General features: G+C 45.3%; 1 protein-coding gene across 5 annotated transcripts in view; it reads left to right on the forward strand.

Moving 5' to 3' along the window:
* Window positions 1–25,377, forward strand: part of LOC126428408 (protein roadkill) — a 326,473-nt gene that overhangs the window by 288,797 nt on the left and 12,299 nt on the right. For all 5 annotated transcript variants that reach the window (XM_050090329.1, XM_050090328.1, XM_050090331.1 and 2 more), the window contains 5 exons: window positions 18,091–18,212; window positions 18,612–18,763; window positions 18,908–19,035; window positions 24,618–24,795; window positions 24,900–25,078. In XM_050090329.1, coding sequence (XP_049946286.1) covers window positions 18,091–18,212; window positions 18,612–18,763; window positions 18,908–19,035; window positions 24,618–24,795; window positions 24,900–25,078 — 759 coding nt within the window. The remainder of the gene's footprint in view (window positions 1–18,090; window positions 18,213–18,611; window positions 18,764–18,907; window positions 19,036–24,617; window positions 24,796–24,899; window positions 25,079–25,377) is intronic.

Consider the following 25,377-nt stretch of genomic DNA (forward strand, 5'->3'; position numbering starts at 1 on the left):
TCAGGATGTGGCATCCCATTTAGATTTTACAAGTAGTACTCTAGGGCATTGGCCCCTTACCTGCATTTATTGTGAATCTCTCGCCCAGTAAGTCTTTAGTTCCGTCACCCACAACCGGGCCACGTGCTACAGTGTTCAGTGCTGTTCAACGATTCTTGAGAGAAATTTTCCTGTATCAAGCTCTGTTTTTTTATCAGAGAAGTTTTTAATCGGCAGTTAACCAATTTCGCCCACTAGGGCATCATGCAACACCGGTAGACAAAGTTAGAGGCTTCCGTCGGTTAGGATGTCGTGTTCCACAGAATCGTGGGCAACGTGCCGACATGTAACACTGTCTCGTAATCTCATGTGATGGAATATCGCACATCCACAAACAGCAAGCTCTATGCACACGAGGAAAAAGTTCCAAAGCTGACTAGACGTTTATAGTAGGCTGCCGAATATAGAACCTCACAGCTACGGTTCATTTTAGGATATGGACGAGATATGGGACGCCGTCACTTGTTGACCTATTGCACACCGATCCGAGGATGGTGACATGTTGTGAATTAATGGAAGTGTGTTTTTGTGCGGCGGTAATTGATAACGCTATCGATGCTTAAATATAAAAAAGCCTAATCCGGTAAAAGTGCTCGCTTCGAGGAAATTAGTGCTGCTTGGATTCTAGCATTAAGGACGTAGTCGATGCGCTGGCGAAAGTTCGATCGTTAACTTTCACGGGTCGTAAGACGCACTAATTTCTTCATTGACACCACGACTTAATGAATGTCTCGTGCATACCTCTATTACAAACATGCCGCTGCACTTTGTACCTTACGTTATTTCTGAAGACGGCACTTAACGCACCCAAATTTAAATTGGCACGTACTCCCTTCCATATGGACGCTTTTGACGGGGGCAGTCGTTTCCGTGTTACTACTACTGTTTCGTAGTCCATTGCTAAAAGATCACAATAAAGCATTGCGATTTGTAACTGACAGTTCTCTTACTTCCTGTGGAATTTACATAACTGCCGTTCTGCTTAGTTCTGTTTGCTTCGAGGATTTTCGTAAGTTACCTATTGTTAAACTCGGTGCTTCCGATATACTAAAAAATGAGTGGTCTATAATTGCCGACCAATTTAGGATTCCCTACACGTTTGTAACGAGGAAAAGCGGGCCTACATAATTGGCACGTCCAGTCGCAGAAATTTTCCTTTCTATTTCGAAAATATTGAGAACTTGCAGCTAAGACTTGTACGAGAGAAGGATAAATAAATGGCTATGTTTACCGACAGAGGATTGCGGAGCAAGTGGAGAATGCCGAGTTCGGAGCGATGCTGTGGTCGCGCGGGCAGCGGCGCGCCAGTGCGTCAGTGGCGAGCCCTAAGTGGGGCATTACTTCCATTAGGCGCATCCTGGCTGCTGCTCTGGCCTCGTTGACAGCACACCACACCAGGCCAGCACATTCCAGCTACTCACTTCACTACTAGTCTCATAAAATGTGATATAGTCGCGTTACTTCAGTTAGAGTGTGTGTGTGTGTGTCGTAAATACCCCGTGTTGAGGGAATACTTCAGGTAGATCTACTGTTCCGCTTCACGAATAACACAGCGCGAGAGGTAACGACTGCAGCTAAAAACAGTGAAAGCTCTTAATACCTCTGATTTTTTTCCCGTCATTCCGCGTGACACATGTTGGTGACTCACGACGCCTCTCTCGTAGCTTTTACCACGGGAGTTTTTTCAAACGTAGCACCCACGTGATTCTTGCACGTTTAGTGGATGAACCTGTCACGAAATACGCCGCTTTTCTTTGGATGTCCTCAGAGTCCAGACGGGAATCGCTGGAGCGACAGTTTCGTAAGAGGCATTTTTTGTAAATGAATTTCCGTAGAATTCTTCCAACGAAAGCCAGCCCGGCATATCCTTTCTCTAGAGTGTTTGAGGTGTCGGGTCCACTTTACGCCGCTCTGGATGGATACGTCTTGATATTCCACTGTTGTCGTTTCCGATGGTTTATCACGAACAATGTGATCGATCAGTAGTGGATATCTCGGCCTGTTTACGCATAGAAAGTCCCGTTTACGTTAAGTGAGCTGTCGTTGTTGGCACCAGTCGTCCATCCTGTGCACGTGTTCCCTCTGCACAACACCAGCAGCAGCTTCAGCTCACGCCATCATACGTTCCCTAGGGATAGGGCCGAACTTACCTTTACGTCTGAATAGTTCTTCCTCTTTGTGTTATCAGCTAGGAAGGCCGACTCCAGGCACAAAGCTAGTAGAATATTCAGTAAGCTCGCGTTTTGCTCACTGAGATTGCACAACTGTATCGAATGGCTTTTGCGGGATTTTAGGAATGCGGCGTGACGTGGTCGGTCCTCTGTATTTCTAATACTTGTCTGAGCATTACTTGTGCTGTAAGGAACAGAGCAGATAGCCGGCCAGAGATAATGAAGCTGGTACTGTAGAGGACGGGGAGAGAATGGAACCGGCTGCGGCCAGAGATAGCGCGTGTTTGCGCCCGCCGGCGTTTATCTGCGGGGCAGGAAGGCGGATTCCCCGAAAATATCAGCCGGACGCTCCGCTTAGCAGCAGCGACATTATTCAGCAGACCAGTAGCACGAGAACTAGGAGTCAGTTGTTGTTGTTGTGGTCTCCAGTCCTGAGACTGGTTTGATGCAGCTCTCCATGCTACTCTGTCCTGTGCAAGGTTCTTCATCTCCCAGTACCTACTGCAACCTACATCCTTCTGAATCTGCTTAGTGTATTCATCTCTTGGCCTCCCTCTACGATTTTTACCCTCCACGCTGCCCTCCAATACTAAATTGGTGATCCCTTGATGCCTCAGAACATGTCCTACCAACCGATCCCTTCTTCTGGTCAAGTTGTGCCACAAACTCCTCTTCTCCCCAATCCTATTCAATACCTCCTCATTACTTATGTGATCTACCCATCTAATCTTCAGCATTCTTCTGTAGCACCCCATTTCGAAAGCTTCTATTCTCTTCTTGTCCAAAGTATTTATCGTCCATGTTTCACTTCCATCAGCTGGCTTCTAAATAGGCAAAAGTTTTTACGTCTGGCAGGCAGAAGTGAGTGCAGTAGATTAGGGCGGGCGCCGTTGCGACGTGCAGAGCCAAACTGGCCGCTCCGCACCACCACTTACATAAATGGACCTCTGGACGTGGCGCGCACGTGTGGCTCCCAACCGCTTACTTCCTGACCAAACAGGTTTTACGCATCTTAAAGCGCCGTTGGTGTGATGTGTGGCAAGCTGTATCGTGGCCATAAAGTTGCGTATCGAATAAAAGTCCAGAATTTCGACAATACGAAGAGCCAGTAAATACTGGTCATTCAGAATTAATCCGAAACCTTCGGTATGTTATTATTGCTGGTGCACAGAGAAATAAATTTATACGGACACTTGGGGAAATATCGTTAGAGGTCCTACGAGAATTCTAAAATGCTGACAGTACATTGCTGCACTCGCCTAGTACTTTGCGCTATCTTGGGCAGTGGGCACTCGAGCAATCGAGATTAGACGGGTTTGAAAACTGTGACAGTTTTCTGTAAAGTAAATGTAAAATATGTGGAGACACAAATTACCTGCTGCAGCTGACGAAGAAAGCCTGGGGCGTATGCAGTACTATTGGAGCTACTGTTAAAAGCGACAGTAACAGAGTCGCAATCAGTCTAAGGTGTGCGCGCCTACATGGTGTTCACACGCAGTTCCGTGAACTGCAGGACGATTCCAACCTCTCCGTGCTGTCAGCCATTATCTGCAAGTTTTAAGCAGACTGTGTAAATGGTCTTTCGGTGGAAGCGGCCCACGTTTCGCTAAAAGTGTTTTTCTCTAGAGGAAAGAGTCATTGCACCGCGATAAAAAAATTCGGAGCAACTTACACGATATCTATACTCGAGTGTCTCGCCAATACCGTTGTGATATCTCGGTCACGAGTTTCCAAACAAAATGACGTGAAATTAAGATGCAAAATGTGGTGTCGTGGAAACTAGTAGATGCCTTCGATTTACTGGGAGAATTCTGGGAAAATGTTGTGCAGTTGCAACTGAGGTCGCTGTGATAGGCTGTTACGAGACATCCTTCGGCATTGCAGTGTTCGGTAGCTACAGCAGGTGCTCAGTCATCTAGTGTGCCAATTATCACAAGTCGATCATCCTTTCCCGAAATGCGATGGGACACTTTCTACGGCAGTTTTTACCGCTTCTGTCGTGCATCCCGTGTAAGGCAGTGGCAAGTGTCTACGCAGAGTACCGTTAATAGTCGTGTAAGCCGCGCGACGATATCACACTTTACACTTTCATGTGTGTGTGTGTGTGTGTGTGTGTGTGTGTGTGTGTGTGTGTGTGTGTGTGTGTGTGTGTGTGTGTAGGGGAAATGGTGGCCCTCTCGTGTAGTCCAGTGTTATACTGCCACATCACCTCTAATGCGGATCACAAAGAGGGGAGGTAAATAGGCACGACCGCCACAGAGGGCGAAAGCTCGGCATTGCGCGATCTCATTCTGGGAACGCGAACGTGACGTGCGCGCTGTGGTATCCGCGACGCTTCCGCGACACGTCTCGTGTGTCAGCATCGGTGGGTCGTCGTCCCACTGCTTCTTCCTACTTTTGCGACCTACGCGTATACAACTCCTGGTTTATGGCTCTGAACACTATGCGACTTACCTTCTGAGGTCATCAGTCGCCTAGAACTTAGAACAAATTACACCTAACTAACCTAAGCACATCACACACATCCGTGCCCGAGGCAGGATTCCAACCTGCGACCGTAGCGGTCGCTCGGCTCCAGACTATAGCACCTAGAATCGCACGGCCACTGCGGCCGGCGTTCTGGTTTATGCTTCAGGCGCGTGAGCAGTGCAGAGCGTTGCTGTAAAATGGTGGATTTCTGGGTCACGTTCGCGAGCGGAGGGCGCGTTTGTTCGGACGAAAACGAGGTCGCGCACTCCTCCACGCGTGCCTAATGAAATGCTTCTGCTACCGCTACCGCTACCGCTACTGCTGTCAGAGTAGAAGTGGGTGGGAATACGTGGGCGTATGCTCTTCACTCTGTAAGTGGACGAATGCTTCAGAAGCTATTGCCGACCACCACCCAGGAATACGGGGCGCCATTTGGTATAAAATATTCTGAAATTGCCTTGCAACTGTAAGGCATTAAAGAAGCTGTATAAACGTTTCCCTTCTTCTCACTAAGCAAAGGGGACGTCCCAGTATGTGCCTTTCTCTGCGTCTCGGGAAAATGCTGTTCTTTCTCACTGCGTAAGTGTTTACAATCTAAACAACATCGCAAAATACGTTCTGAAGCAGTCTTAATTTCACGGGACACGTTGTTTGTAAAAAGCGGCTTGATGGAACCACCTCGTGTGTGTGTGTGTGTGTGTGTGTGTGTGTGTGTGTGTGTGTGTGTGTGTGTGTGTGTGTGTGTGTGTGAATTCGCTGATTAATGCTACTTTGTGTTCCAGGAATGTTTCTTGGCGTCAAATACATTACTATATTTAGTTGCAGTATCTATCACGTTTTACGGTTTAGGTGGTCGTATATGTAACAGATGGTACTGCAACATCAAAAAAACTTGTATTTGTAGAGACTTGTTGCCCTACACCACGAGCTGCATTAAAAAATATTTACTCGTCCGGTACGCCGGTTTAGACATACAGAGAAAAAGTGCGCGTAGTCTTACATCTGTAACAAAGCATTTTGTATATATTGTAGTAGAACAGATGTATAAAACTTCCGTGTTGTGTACATCTGTATCAAACTACATGTACGTCTAGCATGAAATCTTTGATGTTAAAATTGACGTCGGTCTAGAAAACATAAAACCTCGTGTATATTTAACAACTGATTATAAAGTGTGTGCGATGACCATAGGGCCCATTATCTTCCTTAGCTCTGGTGCACGGGGTATCGTGTGTACGTGTCACAGCTTTGAGTGCTAAACGGCCACACCTCTCGGTCATCTTGGACATTACTGTCGTGGAACTTCCGGTCTGGGCAAAGAATGTTTGAGCAAGATGGACGCCGGTGTCGTATAACGAGGTGTACAGCAGTATTTCTTGTAAAAAAAAAAAATACTTAACAGCTGCGGAGCGTACCAGATTTTCAGCTAAGTATTTGACTACGAGGGAGCTTCCTTTAATTTTATGTAGCATTAATCAGCGAGCTGAGAATACTCGTTGTCGGTGGTTCCGCTGAGTGTCTTGGACGAGTTGTACTACTAAAGGACGACACTGAGCCGACTAGTTAGATTTTAATTCGTTTATCACTCTGGCTGCCTCTGTAGAAGTGGTGAGCAGGAAAATGCGTCGATGCTCTTGTAGGGAAAGCGTGCAGGAGTAAGGCCTGAGAGAGCCGTTCCTTCCGGCCACGCGGCAGGTGGGCGCACTCTACGTCTGCATGTCGGCCGAGTGTCGCAGTGACTGAAACAAATGCCTTTCCGGCCACCGCAATTTAGGTTTACGCGGTTTGCCCAATCCACATTAGGATCGGTTTCCTCGGGAAAGGCTGTGCCTCACATCTGTAGCTCGTCTGCATTCTCATGTTTGCAACGAGAGACGGGGCGTGTATTGGCGCTGCTGTGCGGATTGCCACGAGCCTTCGCGGTCCTCCGTGGCTGCCGCCGAAGCGCTCGCCTGCTTCTGGTACAGCCTTGTCCGATTAGCTTAAAATGCGGGCTTGGGCCAGTAAGCAGGCAGCCGCGGAGGGTCGTACATAATCCGTGGGTTCTGCGAATGCAACGTGACGAACTACACACGTGGATACAACTATCCTATGGAACACGATAGAAGTGATAAGTGGTTTGTTAGTAACTAGACTTTAACATCCGAAGACAGACAGACAGACAGACAGACAGACAGACAGACAGACAGACGCCGATTGTCTACTGTCGTCGCCCATCTTCGTCCGAACTCAAGGCAGAATATGTTAAATCGCGCAGTACTACACTCACAGGCTTGGTCAATTGTCGACGATTAAATCTAACTACGATCACTAAGAAATTTCTACTCTATTTATACCGTATATCGGAAGCTAGAGCACACTCTACTTGCCTATATTCTGAGCATCTTTCCTGTGCACTCACATCCGCACGCTGCAAGCTGCTGTAGCTTGTGCCCGGGCGGTGGGTGGTCTGATTGCTTCTGCGCAGTGTACACTGCAGTCTGAACAATGTTCCCGGATACTGCCCTGAACTACAGGCCGTCGCGAAATGATGTACGGAGTTTTTCTTCGCCTGCCACGTGGGGTAACCGGACATTCAGTTAACCTCTCGCCAATCAAATCCGTGACCATTTTCGCGTCACTACTTCGTATGCGCCGCACGTTCCCTGATAGTCGAACCTTGCACGCTTGCTTTACACTCGAACAGCATTCGAGTGTGGTCTGTGCAAGTGTCTGCATCGGATCTCTTACCAAGAAGAGAATCCTGGACATTCCTCATAGGTTAGCATTTGCTTGACTCCGTCAGCACCTTGTCACACGACTGCCTGCAGTTGCCAAACAGTGGCACCTTTTTTACGCTTCGTGAAATACAAAGCTGCACGGTTCCACGCTTAAAGAGCTAGTGCCGCTTTCCACCGTACGTAATTTATTTTGTCGCCATCTATGTGGATATTGCCGGATAAAATTTCCTCGTAGGAATACTATGTGGTCACAAGTATCCGGAGACTTGGCTGAAAATGACTTAAAATTTCGTGGCGCCCTCCATCGGAAATGCTGGAATTCAGTATGGTGTTCGTTTCGATGACAGCTTCCTCTCTCGCAGGCATACGTTCGATCAGGTCCTGGAGGTCTTTTCTTTTTTTCTTTCTTTTTTTTCTTTTTTTTGCGAATGGCAGCCCATTCTTCACGGAGTACTGCACTGAGGAGAGGTTTCGATGTCGGTCGGTGAGACCTGGCACGAAGACGGGGTTCCAGAACATCCGAAAGGTGTTCTATAGGATTCAGGTCAGGACCCTGTGCAGGCGAGTCAATCACATGGATGTTGCTGTCGTGTAACCAACCCGCCACAGGCAGTGCATTACGGACAGGTTCTCGGTTGTGTCGAAAGATGCAGGCGCCATTCCCGAATTGCTCTTGAACAGTGGGAAGCGAGAAGGTGCTTAAAACATCAATGTAGGCCTGTGCTGTGATAGTGCCACGCAAAACAAGGGGTGCAAACCCCCTCCATGAGAAACACCACCCCACCACCGCCTCCGAATTTTACTGTTGGCACTACACACGCTGGCAGATAACGTTTACCGGGCGATCGCCGTACCCACACCCTGCAATCGGATCGCCACATTGTGTACCGTGATTCTTCATTCCACACAACGTTTTTCCACTGTTCAGTCGTACAATGTTTACGCTCCTTGCGCTAAGCGAGGCGTCGTTTGGCCGCTCGTCCGCGAAATCCGAGTCTTCTCGCCTCCCACCTAACTGTCATAGTACTTGCAGTGGATCCTGGTGCAGCATGGAATTCCTGTGTGATGGTCTCGCTTTTGTGCTGTACGTGTCCCGTCACGTTTCCGCTTCACTATCACATCGGAAACAGTGGACCTAGAGATGTTCAGCAGTGTGGAAATCTCGCGTACAGACACAAGTGACACCCAGTCACCTGACCACGTTCGAAGTCCGTTAGTTCCGCGGAGTGCCCTGTCCTGCTCTCACGATGTCTAACGACTGCCGAGCTGCTGGTATGGAGTACGTGGCAGTAGGTGGCAGCACAGAGCACCTAATACAAGTGTTTTTTGGGTGTGTCCGGATACTTAAGATGATAGTGTAACTGCAGTAAATACCACTTGCCGAGTCGTTAGTGCTTAACACGAAGAGCAACGTTCCAGGTGGGACACGTGGCTGCGTCAGAAAGTAGACGTAGAGTCGCAGGGCGCCTCTGAGTGACGGCCTGCTTTATCTGCGGAGGCGCGGCCGGCTATTGGGGCCGCGACCTCTTTGGCGAATCGCGGCCGCCGCGCGGCCCACTAACGCGGCCCGGGCTGGCGCGGCGCGGCGCGGGCCAGGTGCCGCGGGAGCGAACTGGAGAGGCGGGTCTGCTAGGGTGGTGTCAGTACAGGGTGTGCAGTAGCGCCGTCTCTCATCAGTGTAGGTGGTCCCGTCACGTGGTACTTGGTCAAGAAGTTTTTGTTTCCTGGCGATTTATTCTTGGGGCCCCAGTATTGCTGTTTCACATAACCGCTTCTAGTTTTTCGGAAAAAAAGGCATTTTGTGTGTTAATTCAGGGCACAGGCTATTTCAGAGATCTCAAATCTGTCCACCCGCTTCACTTTGAAGGAGAACATACATACGGACACACAAACTTTCTCATTTATGTGCGACTAGTGCCACCGATTCTTCAATACTGCTAGTGTGTTTGGGATTCCTACCGGGCAGGATTAAAGGAAGACGTAGAAGTAATAGAGAGTGCGTGCGGCTAGATTTGTTATCGTTAGGTTCGATTAGCACGAGAGTAATAGGCAAATGTTCAGGGAGCTGGAATCGGAATACCTGACAGAAAGACGTTATTTTTGCGAGAAACTATTGAAAGTTTAGACAACAGGCATTTGCTGCTGACTGCAGAACGATTCTAGTGCCACATCCGTGCATATCTCGCATCAGGAGGTCGAGACGAGAAAAACTGGAACTCGCACGGAAACATGTAGGTATACACAATCGTTTAGTTCCCTTGCTCAATTTGCTGCCTGAAAGAAAGTCGTTACTCGGCTGTTGTTACAGCTCCCACAAGTCTTTGTCTGGTCTCTATCTGCTGACAGACTGAAGATAACTTCTGGCTGTTCGTGACACGTTTCTGCATTGTGAAATACCCAAAATATGGAAAGACGTAAGACCGTAATCACTTAATCTTCGTGTCTGTTGCGCTTGTTTCTTGATTTGCTGTTAACTTCGGCCTCATCTGTCATCCAGCATTTCACGTTGTCCTGTTGCTCTCCCCACTTCCCTGCACTCAATTAATCAGAGTCCTGGCGCAGATGTTTTCCTCACTATCATTTGTACTGTTTTACTTTCCTCGCCTAATCTCAGTACTTCATTAGCCATCACCTGTCTCCATTTCACTTTTAGTATTTTCCTCGACAACGACGTTTCAGAGCTATCAAAGTATTTCTCTCTCTCTCTCTCTCTCTCTCTCTCTCTCTCTCTCTCTCTCTCTCTCTCTCTCTCTCCCTCTCCCTCTCCCTCTCCCCCCCCCCCTCTCCCCCCCCCCCCCCCGATGATTCGCTGTCATGCAGTGCTACACTCCAGATAAAACGTGTAACAAATCTGTTGTGCTTACGGGCACGACAAAATTGTTGCCACACGAATCCTGTAGACTTTATTTCAGGTACTCTAGATGGAATTTTTTCGAATACTTTTTCGTGTCGTGTACATCAACTCAACACAGGGAATAAATACTTTTTAACTGAGACAAAGGTACTGTATTCACCCAATGGTGACGCCGTCTTGGAAATACGTGCTACCAGCTTAGTGATATTCAGGCTGCGGTTACCAGTGAACGCGCCTCTGTGGTAAGCTCAACGACTGCTCGAAGGAAAGCACTCGCGTGTACGACAATCGAGAATCTGATCTAGGGACCACGTTAAAACAGGTACCCGACACCTGGAAACTGTGGTTTCTACGAGATTCTAACGTATTATGTTTGACAGGCAGGCAGCGTTAAGTTTCGTGCGAATACTTCCTATACTCAATTTATTAGGTTTCTCGCATTGTCAGCGAGAAAAAACATTGTGACCTGTAGGTATGACGCTACAGGGGATACTTAGGACACGAAGCTGTGTGGCAGTTGAAAGAAAAATTGCGGTAAAATAGACATTTCGTAGCGCATAGCTCTATCGGTACGTTTGCCGCTACTGTGTATACATCGCATATTATCGCTTCCTTAAAACTGATAAGTGCGCCTGCTGTGTAGCAGTATGCGACGTTGCACTAGCAGATAATGTTCGGTTTGCTGCACCTCGCTAGTAATTTTGATTTGTGCTGACGAGCAGTGCTGGGACTTCTACTTACTCCAAATCACGAATACCATTTAATAACTCAATTTAAAAGGACACGATCGAAAGGGAGTACTACTGTGCCGAGGTGCACCACAGCCGTTCTCCGCTCCGATAAATTACTTCGTGTCGCCTGCCAATCGAAGGGCGTGTCCTGGATGTAACAAATAACCGAAAGAAGCGGCACAGGCGTCCGAAACCTTGCGCTGTTTCATTAGGGGGCTATAACGAGTGGCATTAGTCGCTGGCTCGTTACCACACACTCTGTTGCACAAGTCGCGATTCATCCTCGTACACAGTTGTTGCCATTGGGGTTACGTAACATCTTCATTTTTCTCCTCGTGAGTGTAACCACACCGGTAATGGCGTCCCACAAACACCAAAACGAGTGTCTGTTGTCGGGATGGCAGATAAGGCAGGTGCCAATTCTGCAACGCCGCCACGGTCGTCGTCTTTCCGCCTCGTATCTCCGCCCGAGGCTGCTCGGCACGTACGCGCCACAGGTTTCTCGCGGACGCCAGGCATTCCGGGCTCCCTCGAGAGGCGGGCTGCGCCCAGTCGTACGAGGGGACTTGACAACAGGAGAAACTCCACTGCGTGCCGTCGCCGTCAACGTAGTCACAAAGTTTCCGTGAACGACGGTCGGGAGTTCGTGCCAGCCGTAGAGTTCCCCGACGACGGAAATGCCCTTCCCGGTCACGAGGTCCCTCGAGAACCGCCGTGTGAAGGTTCTCCATCTTTCCACGTGTGTTGTTCAATTTACTGGGAAGTGCGCCCTCGGTCAGACTGTTGAATCATTTCATTTGTTCCGTATACTGGCAGAATGTGTGCGCGAGTTGCAGCTTTGCCCCCGCGCTCCGTCCTGCACCTGTTGTGTAACGTGCAGTATCTGAACCGTACCTTCTCAATTACGTACGTACACTTCCGAAAGATTTCCGCAGTTATCTGGGCGAGTGGTGAAGTTTGCTGCCGGATTTCGTCCAGATCGGTTAAGTGCGGTTGAGCCCCAGGGGACGGTAAAACGCTGGTGGTGATTTGAGGATACGTTTAGGACCAAATGCATTAAAATTTCTTCCCTGTCGTGTGCGTATCCTGCCTCGGCAGTGGGCTTATATGTCTAAAAACGTGACCACGTGACGTTTTTTTACTCTTCCTGAGATTTTAATGGCGTATTTCTAGGTTTTAAATGTGCTGATACGTAGTGTAACTGAAACTGTCTTATTTTTAACCGACATCTTCGAAAGTGCAGACTCGTTTCCTGTGAACCTGAACTCCACGTACAATACAGTGCAGGTTGCTCAGTGGTATTTCCTGGTATTAAAGGCGTTGTTGAGTGGCACACCGCGTACAAGTAATGTGACTGTGCTTTTTTCGGTTTCTTGTGCCAACAGTAAACAAGCTGCTATATCTCTCAACCAAACGTGCGACCACAAGAAACAGTAATGCAGACATTCCTCGGCTCTGTTAGGTGGTTTCCGTTCGCACAGCTGTGTGTCACTGGCAACGTACAACTCTGCCGGAAGAGCAGCTGAGCGATACAGAACGTGAGCGTTTCCGCTGCCGGCAACAAGTACAGGGCACACACACAACGTACCGTCGACATTTCCCCAGTTGTGCAGATATTTTCAAGACAAGGTAAGAAATGAAATATTACACCGGAGACCACGAATTACGCCTTTTGGAGGTGGCATACGTAAAGAGCAACGATAGTGTCGGGGGTGTAAAGGGGACGCGAAAAGGCACAAAAAAAGCAGCTAACACACTGGACGAAGTTGTCCGTGAAATGGTAATTAAATTTAACGTGTGGTTTGAGCTTGCTGGCGAAAATCGATTTCGTTCGTAAGACACGACAGGCTTAAATGGCCGACCGTTTGCTGGAAGGCATCTGCAGCGAGTCCCGGCAACCCACTGGGGTGTTCGTCCCGCGTCCCGAGCAGGGAGGGAGACCGCAGCCGAGGAACTGCGTACCACTCCTTCGTCCTTACCTCGCCCCCAACTTCAAAAAATATTTTCTTCTGGCCGTGGTGCTTGTCAGGTCACTGAAGTATTGCAGTTTGTGTTTTTTAATAACCCTGCAGCGACGAGTCCAAGCTTTGTTGACCGTTGACGATGACGGATCTCGTCAGTGAACGTTCTAAATGTAGTTCACCTAGTGTACTAATCGTAGTGCGGACAATAAGGTGAAATTCCGTTCAAATTTCGTTTAAAAACTGCAAAATGAAACTCTTAATCACCATCTGTATTACAGTATATAAAAACGTAAAAATTAAGCAGGTGTCGCCGTAGTAACCGTAAAATTATAAAGAAGATATTCCGAAACTTCCTGGTAAACTTGATGTTGCTGCTCATTAATAAATTTTAAAATGTTACGTTTATCTTAAATTTCCCCTTCTCTCCTGTCTCTCGTCTCGCACTTCCCTCGCGTCGACGGAAAGCCTATCCCAAATCCGACATTACCAGGAGTAAATTCCTCGGAAGCATTCACGTAAACGTATTAATTTTACAAATGCGGAGCAGAGAGCTAGTGATGTAAACTACTCTAACGTTGTCGCACGCCTAGACGCTTACTTTCTGGAGGCCGGGAAATGCAGCTGCCTTTCCTGAAACCATCGTCGCAATAGTCCTAATTTCTTTATCGCAGCTTCGATCGCGTTTCCCACCTCGACGTCCAGTGTCCCATCGTGTCGCACGCAGTCATCTCAGTTTCCGACACACGCATTACGGTCGGTGGCAGAAGACAAACAGCTGTCGCTGAGATGCAGCGTCACCGCCGGGAGGAGGTTCTGCTTGCTCCTCCGTGGTCGTCACTTCCAGGTGGTGCCAGGCTACTCGCACACACTGGTGCTACTTTGTCTCGTCCCTACACTGGCGGGAGGCAGACTTCAATGCGTTACAAGTTGGTCTGCGTGTGGGGTGCAGCCGTCGTCCTCACCCGTCAGTTTGGCGTGCTGACAGGGCGCCGATGACCGTGATGTCGAGCGCTCCTCACCTACGATCGACATCAACATCGTCATCGTTTGACATCGAAATACCTCGTTCGGTATAGCTTAATTAAGCTGTCGTCTGTTCATATGCGCCCCCGAGTCGCACGTGACTTCGGACCAGTGTATCGTCTTTTTATAATCTTTCGTGTCTACTCGGATCATCGTGTGCCAGTTTTCGAGGACGAGTGTATGTTTTCCGGGCGTTACACTGATCCGGTTGCGCTTTCTGGAAAACCCCAAATAAAGTGAGATGGCAACGGAACTGTAATGCTCCGAAACACGGGTGGTGAATTTTATTTCCGGGACACTGTGGTGTCGGTCGTTTCGCCACCGCCTGTGTGGTGTGAGGCGGCGGCGCTAACAGGAGGGGCCTCGCCGCCAAGGCCCGCGATAAGATTAGCGCCGCGGCCGCAGGTGCCGGTGGCCGTCTCGTAACAATAAGTCAGTCCTCTGGTTTACAACCTTGTCTCGTAGTTTCCTCGATTTGTCTCGGTATATCTACTGGATTTATTTAAATGACTGGCGTACAAACAGTTAGCTAAATGATTCGCAGTGGAACAGGTACGGGAATTCGATGAAGAACTATGTCTCTCTCTCTCTCGTAAAAAGAGAGCTGTCGGTACAGTTTCAAACTGCTACCTTTTCGACGGGCTTAAAGTAAAAGTGACAACTGTTGCAGCGATATCGGGAATTTCCGAGAAATTGGGTCGACTGTAATACTTGTAGAGCACTGAGAGGAGAAGTTGTTCAATTTTTAATCATTTATCGATTTCACTATAAATGAGAGAAACTCCGACTGTACGTAACGTCAGAAATTGAGCTTTCGGATCTCCGTCGCGTGACTCGGCGTCGGTTCGGCACGGGAGAGGTAGGGGCGTGTGTGGTCCGTAATTCGTCTGATCTAAGTATTGCACCGGCAGGAAATCGTAAAATTCTTACCTCCGTCTGTAGTCGTTCCCTCGGCTCGACGTCACTCGACCGTACCGGTCGTAGACATTGTCGTCACGTCGTACGTCTGAGATATTTATTTTGACTGTGGACTGTAGGCTGTGGTGACACTGATCTCTAGCACAGCCCGAAACTGAAATTTCAGTTGCGGCACACATTTTGCGCGTACTGGGTTTCGACGAATGCACAGTGAAAGGTTGCGCCTACTCACGACCGACGTGTTACTCGCAGTTCCTAAACAAATTCTGAAGGTGCCTCACTCGAAAAGGCAGTGAAGCTTCTGCCGTCATTGCGACCTAGACTGTTTTCTCGAACTGAGGGTGTATCGACATTGCTGCACTGTGACCGGAAAGGGGCAGGATTTATATTTCGGTGGGCAGTTGGTGTTCATTTTAGGATGTCGTGCAAGAGAAGAAAGTCGAGCTTTAATTTTGGGCTGGCAGTGTTGTAGATCTGGACGTGCACATTTTGCACCAGCTCTCTTTCTAGCACGGCGTTCTGTCCCGAGATGGGAACTGGGCTGCCGGACGGCACCTTTGTCGTTCTTAAGTGTGGTCTCTGATGAATGAAAACCTCTGAGCAGGCTTTGTCAGTTCACTTTCATAAAACATTCAGGTATGTTTATGTTCATGTATAAATAATGTAATATGTTATTCTGCGAGAACTTAATTGCTTATGAGCAACATTCTACGTTTTTAAAACTGATAAAAATAAATATGTATAAACATTTCTACATTCAGGAAATGCCAATTACTCAAAGGAAGAAATGGTATACTAGCTTGTTTGATTAAAAAATAATAAAGCAGTGCCGAAGAAAAGGTTCACGTGATAAAATATTGTTTTGCGGAATTTGTGTGTGTCGTACTAAAGCTTTTACATTAGTAACAGTTACTGTGCACAGTACAAATTTCAGTTATCATCAGTACAAGAACTTAATATCAAATAATAGTAAAACTTACACAGTTTTGTAATAGTTAAACTTACAGTTTTAGTTATTCCACTGGGTGACTATAACAGTGTCACAAGATATTGTGAAACATCATTGAATAGTAGTTCTTTCTCCTAGAACAACCTCGTATTAGAATTCTTCGAGCGTGGTAAGGGTGCAGAATCGTGTCGCATCTTTGAGATAGGAGTGATGAGAGATACTGAAATTATCAGGCTCACAAACTGACAGGTGTGAAAATTCCTGGACTATCAGTTCGGTAAGCCACGGCTGCAAAATACTAACAAGAATTCTTTGCAGACAAATGGAGAAACTGGTAGAAGCCAACCTCTGGGAAGATCACTTTGGATTCTATTGAAATGGTGGAACACACGAGGCACTGCTGACCCTAAGACTTACCTCAGAAGATAAAGGAAACACAAATTTACGTTTCTAGCATTTGTAGACTTAGATAAATCTTTTGACGATGTTGATTGTGTACTCTTCTTTCAAATTATGAAGGTGGCAGGGGTAAAATAAAGGGCACAAAAGGCCATTTACTATTTGTACAGAAACCAGGTGGCAGTAGAGTGTCGAGGGGCAAGGGAAGGTGCGAGACAGGGTTGTAGCCTATACCCGATATTATTCAATCTGTATATTCGGCAAGCAGTAAAGGAAGCAAAAGAAAAATTGAGGAGGAATTAAAAATAAAAACTTGCCAACAACATCGTAATTGGGTCAGGGACAGCAAAGGACCTGAAAGAGCAGCTGAATGGAATGGACTGTCTTAAAAGGAGCATATGAGCTGGACATCGACAAAAGCAAAATGAGGATAATGGAATGTAGTCTGAGGTGATGCTGAGGGTATTACATTAGGAAGTGAGACTTAAAGTAATAGGTGGTTTTTCCTATTTGGGGAGCATAATAACTGGTGATTGTCGAAGTAGAGAAGTTATATAGTGTTTCTGAAGAAGATAAATTTGTTGACACATAGATTTGTTAGAAAGTCTTTCTAAAAATATTTGTATGGAGTGTAACTGTGTACAAAAGTGAAACAGGGACGATAAATAGTTTACACAAGAGAGAATAAAGCTTTCGAAATGTGGTGCTACAGAAGAATGCTGAAGATTAGATGGGTAGATCTTGTAAACAGTGAGGAGGTACTGAATAGAATTGGGGAGAAGAGGAATTTGTGGCACAACTCGACTAGAAGGGATCGGTCGGTAGGACACAATCTGGGGCATCGAGGGATCACCAATTTAGTATTCGAGGGCAGCGTGGAGGGTAAAAATCATAGAGGAAGACTGAGAGATGAATTCACTAAGCAGATACAGAAGGATGTAGGTTGCAGTAGTTACTGGGAGATGAAGCAGCTTGCACACGAGAGCAGCAGGGGCAGCTGCATCGAACCAGTCTCAGGACTGACGACGACCAGCTGATTACGTGAAACGAGGCTGAGGGTGACGCCTGTTGTTGTTGCTGTTGCTGTTGTTGTTGTTGGCAGCTGGCCATTAGACACACAATATTGGGAAATGACTCGCCACCTTATTCGGAATGTGGACCATTTAACATACTAAGGGAACTGATTGCACAGGAACCAGTGCCGCTACCCTCTCCCCCCCCACCCACGCCCACCCCCTCGCCGAGCGCACCGGCCTGTCGCTCTGACGGCGTGGTGGTGGAATACCAATTCTAATTAAGAAATGAACTGTAAGAATTAGTTGCTGCTTCAGAAACAAAACAGATTCCAATCATCAAAAACACCTCAGTGTGCTGTCGTAGGCACTTGCACAGTCTTGCACGAAATAACTTCGGGTCTTTTCATTATCTGCACGGGATTAATGGTATGCTGCTTTACAGTCAGTGATTAAGTGTTTGTTTGTAACGACTTGAATGCATTGGGTCACAGGTTACCTGTCAGGAAGACTGGGGAAGTTATTCCATTTATAAGAGAGACGGCATACACGATGCTCGTGACCCGTACAATAGTGCTGTCGGAGTTTTCGGGAATCCCACGAAGCTTCATTAAAGGAAGATAACAAAGTGATTTGCGAATGTGCTGTTAGATTTGTTGCCAGTTTCTCACTGAGAGTGAGTCGCATAAATGCTCTGAACTCAGACGGGAAAGGTTGAAGACAAAATGCTATAGGGCAGCAATTTTTCCCCCACTCACTCCAAAGTGCCTTTCACAGATGTTATTAGATTTAGGTAAATTTCTTTAAAAGGTGTTTAATTATTGTCTTTTTTCTTTGCAGGTCAAAGTTGTCAAATTTAGCTATATGTGGACAATAAACAATTTCAGTTTTTGTCGCGAAGAGATGGGCGAAGTTCTAAAATCGTCAACATTTTCGGCAGGCGCCAATGATAAATTGAAATGGTAAGTTATTGTGGCATTCGCAGCTATCGCTTTTGTATTCGTAAAGAGCACAGAAATACTGAATGTGGCCAATTTAACTCATTGCGAATAAGCTTATCTAGTAAATGCGTTCACTGAATGATATTTTACACTTACACTCCAATACTTGATTTACTTGTAGTACTGCATTTGAGTTGGGCCAAGGGCAACCTGCTAAATATCACTACACGGGCCTCATCTCCTTTTCAGTCTGTTTAACCCCTATTCCTCCTCCTCCGCAGTCTGCATACCACCTACTAAAATACAATTTTTAGTGTACAGTTTTCAAATTTGTATTTTTCAGTGCAAAGAGCTCCATGCATTTGATTTTAAATTACAAAGATTTACTTGTGAAGTCAGATACACTGAAAATTTTTGCAGGTGTTTACGAGTCAATCCAAAAGGTTTGGATGAAGAAAGCAAGGACTACCTCTCCCTATACTTGCTTCTAGTCTCCTGCAACAAGTCAGAAGTTCGGGCAAAGTTTAAATTCTCCATTCTTAATGCCAAACGAGAAGAGACCAAAGCGATGGGTAAGTTTCAGTTCTCCTGCTGCCCGTAATGCTTCTTTGTCGTACATTACTTCCCCGTGTTACAGCTGTGAGATTAATTGTGTATTTTTTCTGGACAATGTCAGTCGTGTCGTACTTTACACTGCCTCTAACTTCTCTTTGCAGAGAGCCAGCGAGCTTACAGATTCGTTCAAGGCAAGGACTGGGGCTTCAAGAAGTTCATCCGGAGGGATTTTCTCCTGGACGAAGCAAATGGTCTTCTCCCGGATGATAAACTCACCATTTTTTGTGAGGTAAATTGTTACTCCATTTCCTAGCTACCTCCGACAAATCCCACTCGGTGCCCTGACGTACGGGAAACTTGTCGGATTTGTCCCTTTGGAGTTAGATTGTATTTTTGCTTCCTAGTTCGCAATGATTATGTCATTCATTGTGAATTGTTTGTTCCTAGTGCTGTCTCTCTGAAATTGTCCTAGTTTCAAACGGTCAAAAGAAAGCTACAAAACACAAAGTGCAGTCAAATACTGTGACTACATAGCTACGACATCGTGGCTTTTCTATGCTTGATGTTGCACATCTTCACTTTCGACCATTCACTGTCTTTGTTTTGCTCCTTTTTTCACAGTTCAGTATGGCTTATTCTTCTTCTTCCCGTACTTGATCTGTGTTCAGTTTTTGATAGGCTATGTACTGAGCCATCTTACCTCATAATCTTGAGGGAGTTGTGATGCAGAGTTTCCCTCTGCTACAAGTTTGCAATGAATGTGAGCCTCCTGAGAAGGCATATTAATGTATCTGGTGGTTTTTTGAGTAGCTTAATATGTCCTGTGATATTCTTTCCAGTAAAATTCAATTCCTAAATGTAAGCGTAAGTTTCCCATTCTGCAACCACTCTCTCTTTCAGTTCCATATTTAAATCTAAAAAAAGTGCAGCTTTTCAACAGAAACAAACATAACTCTCCTTTCATTAGAAACTCTTCTCCTTAGTGCCATTGTTAAGTCACAAAAACATATTTTTCCATCAGACTCAAATGTTCCAAACAAATTGGCATTAATTGCTACATAAACTAATTCCAGTTAATTTTAAAGTGTTTACAAAAATCTGTTCATAAATTTCATCCACCAGTCGGTCTGTAGCTTTGTACACAATGTAAATTCACTCACTCACTCACTCACTCACTCACTCACTCACTCCCGTCTTTTTCTTCGTCTTCTTCTTCTTCTTCTGCATTCAGCTCACAATGTTGAAAAGTTTGCTTCGACTTTCTCGATCACTTGATGAATGAGGTGTTCTAACAAATGACTTCTTTGATTGCTTTGATTCAACTGTGGGTTGTTGGTGAAAAATTGTATTAACTAAAGGACACACTTTTTTAGTCTTGTTCCACAAACCTTATTATTACTGTGCTTCCAGGTTTTGCATCATAGAGCAATTCTTTAATACGTAACTGATCCCAAAGATGAGAACCAGGTAGAGACAAAAATTTCAATGTTTCAGTGTATCGATTCTTGACTTGAACTGTAAAAGTTCTCTCTGTGGACAATTTTGACAAAATTACATGTGTGTTTCAGTGTTGCTCACTGGGTGCAGTAGGCAGAAGGGGGGGGGGGGGCTAATATGCACTAGGTTCAGAGACCATTATAGAAGGTGGAGATTAAAGGAGACAGATTCACCATTCGCTGAACATTCTGTAAATGAAACCCACAAATACAGAATAGATGTAAAAGTCCTACATACACAGGAAAATGGTGTACAGCTCACTAAGAAATTTTTGAAATTAGGGGCAGTTGAGTGTATCCTAAGGTTTATTATTGAATGGACAAACTGAGTTCAGTAATTCACCACATTTAGACAATAACCTCCACATGTAAGAATACTGGTGCCTTCACACATAACAAAAGTTCCATTCCTGTGTGTAGCTCTACTCCAATGTATGTTTAGTCATATTTGATACATAATTTTGTCAAAATTGTCAACAGAAAACTTTTACAGTCTAAGACAAAGATTCATTAAGAAGTTGACTCATTTATCTTTGTCCGGTTCTCATTGTGTGGCTCAGTTGTGTACTAAAAAATGGGCTTACGACCTGAAACCTAGGTCGTACAGCAATAATAAAGTTCGTGAAGCAAAGCTTAAAAAGTATATCATTTACTAAATACGAAAACTTTTTTCTTGAAAATTTTGTTTGGTCACATCAAAACATTCAAATCATTTGTAGGTTTCTCCAATGTTGTGACAGTGGAACCTGAGACAGCTGTTTCATATGAATTTTTACATATTGCAAAACATTTAACCTTAAGTCAATGTCAGAAATTTATTTCAGCACTTCCACAAATTCACATTCAGTAGCATTCATTTACCTTATTTCTAAATAAATCTTAATGCTTCATTATCTCAGAATATAATGTTTTTCAAATTGAGTTTGTTTCTTTAACTCTAATATATTTTTTATCTGCACATTTTCCCGATTTGACTCGGCAATACGTTCTGCTGACTTACACGTAGAAATCTGTACTCTGGAAACAACTGTGAGGTGCACAACAGAGGGTAGGTCCCATTGTACCAGTTACTGTGTTTTCTTCCCATTACATTCACATGCGTGGCACGGGAAGAATGGTCGGTTGAATGCCTCAGTTTGTGCAGTAATTAATCTATCCTCACGATCCCTACGGAAGTGATACGTAGGGGTTTGTAGCGTTCCTAATCATTTAAAGTCAGTTCTCGAACTTTCTCGGGATAGTTTGTCAATCTTCAAGTCTTCCAGTTCAGTTCCTTCAGTATCTCAGTGACGAGAATTAGACACACCTGTGGCCATTTGTGCTGCTGTTCTCTGTTTACTTTAAATATCCCCTGTGAGTCCTGTCCGGTATGGATCCCACACACTAAAGCAATATTCTGGAACTGGTCACACAAGTGATACGTAAGCAATCTCCTTTGTAGATCGATTGCACTTCCCTAGCATTCTACCAATAAACAAGTCGTACCAACTTCTTTACCCACAACGGAACGTGTGAGAATTCCATTTCACATCTCTACGAAGTGTTACACCCGGGTATTTGTGAGAGTTGGCTGACTCCAACAGCAACTCATTGATATTGTAGTTACAGGAAAGAATGCGTGTGCCTGTGTGGTTTTTTTTATTTAAAGCAAGTTGCAAATCTCTGCACCACTTCGAAATCTTATCGAGATCCGATTGAATAGTTATGCAGTTTCTTTCAGATAGTACTTCATTATAGATAACTGCATCATCTGCAGAAAGTCTGAGGTTACTGTTAATATTGTCTGCAAGGTCATTAATATACAAGAATCGCAGCACACTTGCTTTCCTGGGGCACATCAGAAGTTGCTCGTACTTCTGACAGTGACCCTCCATCTGAGGTAACACGCTGTGTCCTCTCTACCAAAAGTCTTCAATCCGGTCACAAATTTCACTAGATACAGTGAGCGTAGGTCTGGCACTGAGTCAAATGCTCTCTGGAAATAAAGAAATACTGCATCTGCCTGGTTGCCTCGATCCAAAATTTTCATTACATTCCTTCCCATTACGAACTGTTCTACTAGTTACATACCTACCCAGTTCTTCTTCTATGTACTCCTGACCTGTGCTCAGTGTCAAGTTCGTCATTGAGATACGACACCACTGATTTTTTTATATAGCTTAGTGGCCGTATATATCTTTGTTTCAGTAATCCTTTGTACAGTGGTCATGATTATTGCCACAGCCGTGTCGTGGTCACTGGTGCCAGTTTCAGTGTGGACATCCTCAGAGAGGACAGGTGTATTTGTTGCTACTAGATCAGGTATATTTCCACCACGAGTGGGATTCCTGACTATCTCTTCTAGTTAGTTTAGGAGAAGGCATATAGTAACGTTTCACAGGATGTTTTATCACATCGATCACTGAGAGAACTGATTTTCCCAATTAACTGTTGCACGATTAAATTCTCCACCGGTGATTACAGTAAGATTGGAGAACTTACGTACAAGTGAACTGAGGTTTTCTCTTGAAGTTTTCAGTTACATCACGAGTTGTCTGGAGAGCAATAGCAGGATGCGACGAGTGTTTTGTGCTCATCCCTGATAAAGTGTCTCACTTAAACAATCTCACATGTAGCGTCAGTTTCTGACTCGGCAGATTGGAGTTTGACTATTGCGACAGATACGCCACCTCCATTTCCCGTTTGTCTATCCTTTCGATATAAACTTAAATTTTCCCCGATATCGCCTTGTTATCGATTCCGGGTTTCAACTTTGTGGCTTGTTGGAATGTTTTATCATTACCTGTATCTAATTTGATGTCGAGGTCAATAGTTACTGTAGTTACCTGTCCTTAATTAGGCTTCACGTCAGCAAGAGCTTTTTTAAACCTAACACTTTGAGCAATTAGGTTAATATTCGTTTGTCCTATCTCTGTTTACAGATAAGTACCTAGGTCAGAAATAGCTCATAAAATTCCCTCACTGAAAGTTTTAATACTGACACAGGAATTAAATAATACTAATTGCACAACTGTTCCCTAATTCAAGACAGTTACTGACACTTGCATAGAAAATCATTACTTAAACTCCATTCTCTTCCGACCCCACACTAACACGAGAGAGAGAAATGTATTAATGTTTTGTAGTTCGTATGGCTCATTCGGATTTGCCGAGCTTTAGACTTTGTCGTATTGTCGACTGCACTGCTTCTGTTGCTATCGGTGAAGCTGCAAAGTGGTTGCACCGCTGTCTTTTGATCTGAAGCTTGCTGCGTAGTCACTGGTCGTCCACTGCAGTAGATTACTATCTGGCAAAGCAGTTGGCCGCCTGTTACATTCCGATGCTTTGTGAAAAATTATCTTCGTCAAATAAAATTCTACGGCCTATACTAAGTCGTTGGCACCGAGTTTCTTAGTGATAAATCTCTAGTGCTTAGTTTAAAAAGCACACTTTCTTTCTCCGATCTGTTTATTCGGTCGGACTGGGAAATGCGTTATTTCTGACAAGTCTGCGAAAAACACTATCGTTTCCTCCTCCAGTACTCCTACGTATCAATTTTCTTTAGTGTTTTTCACTTTTATCACTCTTTGTGATCGATACAATAATTGCTTGCAAAGGTTGTTTTCGCTTCATTTCAAGAAATAAAGATTTTTTGTGTGATCTGTGTTCTTCCAGGGTCCCCACAAATAAGGTGTTTCTTCCAGTCTGACGATGAGATTCCTCTTTACGTGTGTGTAACTGCTGTTCTGAGTTTCTTATAAATGCTTTGAAATAGAAAACTGCTAGCTGCATTTCTACGAATAACTTCAGATTCTACTGTACGTTCTCTTCATTGCTGTACGTACGAACTACATTACTTGACCACTTCATTGTTGCACGTAGAAAATAATAGTGATTTTCAAAGTTTATCTTCCGTTCATTCTGACGTGGCACGTGTTCTTAATATGTCCACACTTTGGAAATCTGTGATCTCTAGGGCAGACCTGCAGTTGACGGAGTTCTTTCGTTTTTGAGAAAGTCACTGCGATCGTCGTCCCGTGCTGAAGACGTGTGCCGTCCCTCGATATAGCTCACCGTGTGGGAAATAAAGCCCACGTGTAATAACTGTGGATTGTTGCCGCACTCGGTAATTTCCCGTAAACACAGTTGGCTGCATTACGAAGGGTGTAGTGGTTTCCTATAGATTCTTCGCCTTTGCACTATACTGAGAGTGAGTATTGTTCCAACAAAAAAAAAAATTAGAAATTTTGAGCCTAGAAAGTCGAATGGTTAATATGTATCTTTTTTAATATATCATGTTCGGAATTTATTTATTTTTATATATTGCGAGCCTCCCGCCTCCCCCCCTCCCATTAATATTTGTGTATATACCTCTATTTTTCTTGTGTGTTCATAGGTGAGTGTAGTGGCAGACAGTGTGAACATCTCGGGTCAGTCAAACGCCGTTCAGTTCAAAGTGCCAGAGTGCCGGCTGTCGGAGGACCTGGGCTCACTGTTCGACAATCAGAGGTTCAGCGACGTGACGCTCTCCGTCAGTGGGAGAGAGTTCCAGGCCCACAAAGCTATCCTTGCCGGTAAGTTACTTTGTTTTTTAGTAAATTCTTTAGGTGAGTCGGTCTGTTATTTGTCGCGTATACTTTAGACGGTAGAGATTTTTAGTGTACCGTCTTCTTTTCAGCGCGGAGCCCAGTATTTGCGGCTATGTTTGAACACGAGATGGAGGAGCGAAAATATAATCGAGTAGATATTACGGACGTAGACCACGAAGTACTGAGGGAAATGCTGCGTTTCATATACACGGGTCGAGCCACGTCGCTGGAGAAAATGGCGGACGACCTGCTCGCGGCCGCCGACAAGGTGAGTCTCCCCCGTGTGGTCGGTGTCGCGACACTGACCGTTGTGTTAAATGTGGGTTACTATTGCACTAGATTAGTGCCCTAAAAGACACAGTAGGTTCCAGTGACTGAAGGTTTATACTTGTCCTTTCACCTCTGTACTGCTAAAATAAGGCACGCACGAGGGTTACAGAAAAACTTCGTCAATTTGGACGGAATCCGTGTGTGTATGTACGTGTAGATGTAGGGTAAGGATATAGGGAATGACATTTGCCCAGATAGTTGCACTCGACTTGTCCACAGTTCTCTCCTGTGACTGTG

This window comes from Schistocerca serialis, chromosome 12, assembly GCF_023864345.2.
Source record: "Schistocerca serialis cubense isolate TAMUIC-IGC-003099 chromosome 12, iqSchSeri2.2, whole genome shotgun sequence".
Taxonomy (NCBI): Eukaryota; Metazoa; Arthropoda; class Insecta; order Orthoptera; family Acrididae; genus Schistocerca; species Schistocerca serialis.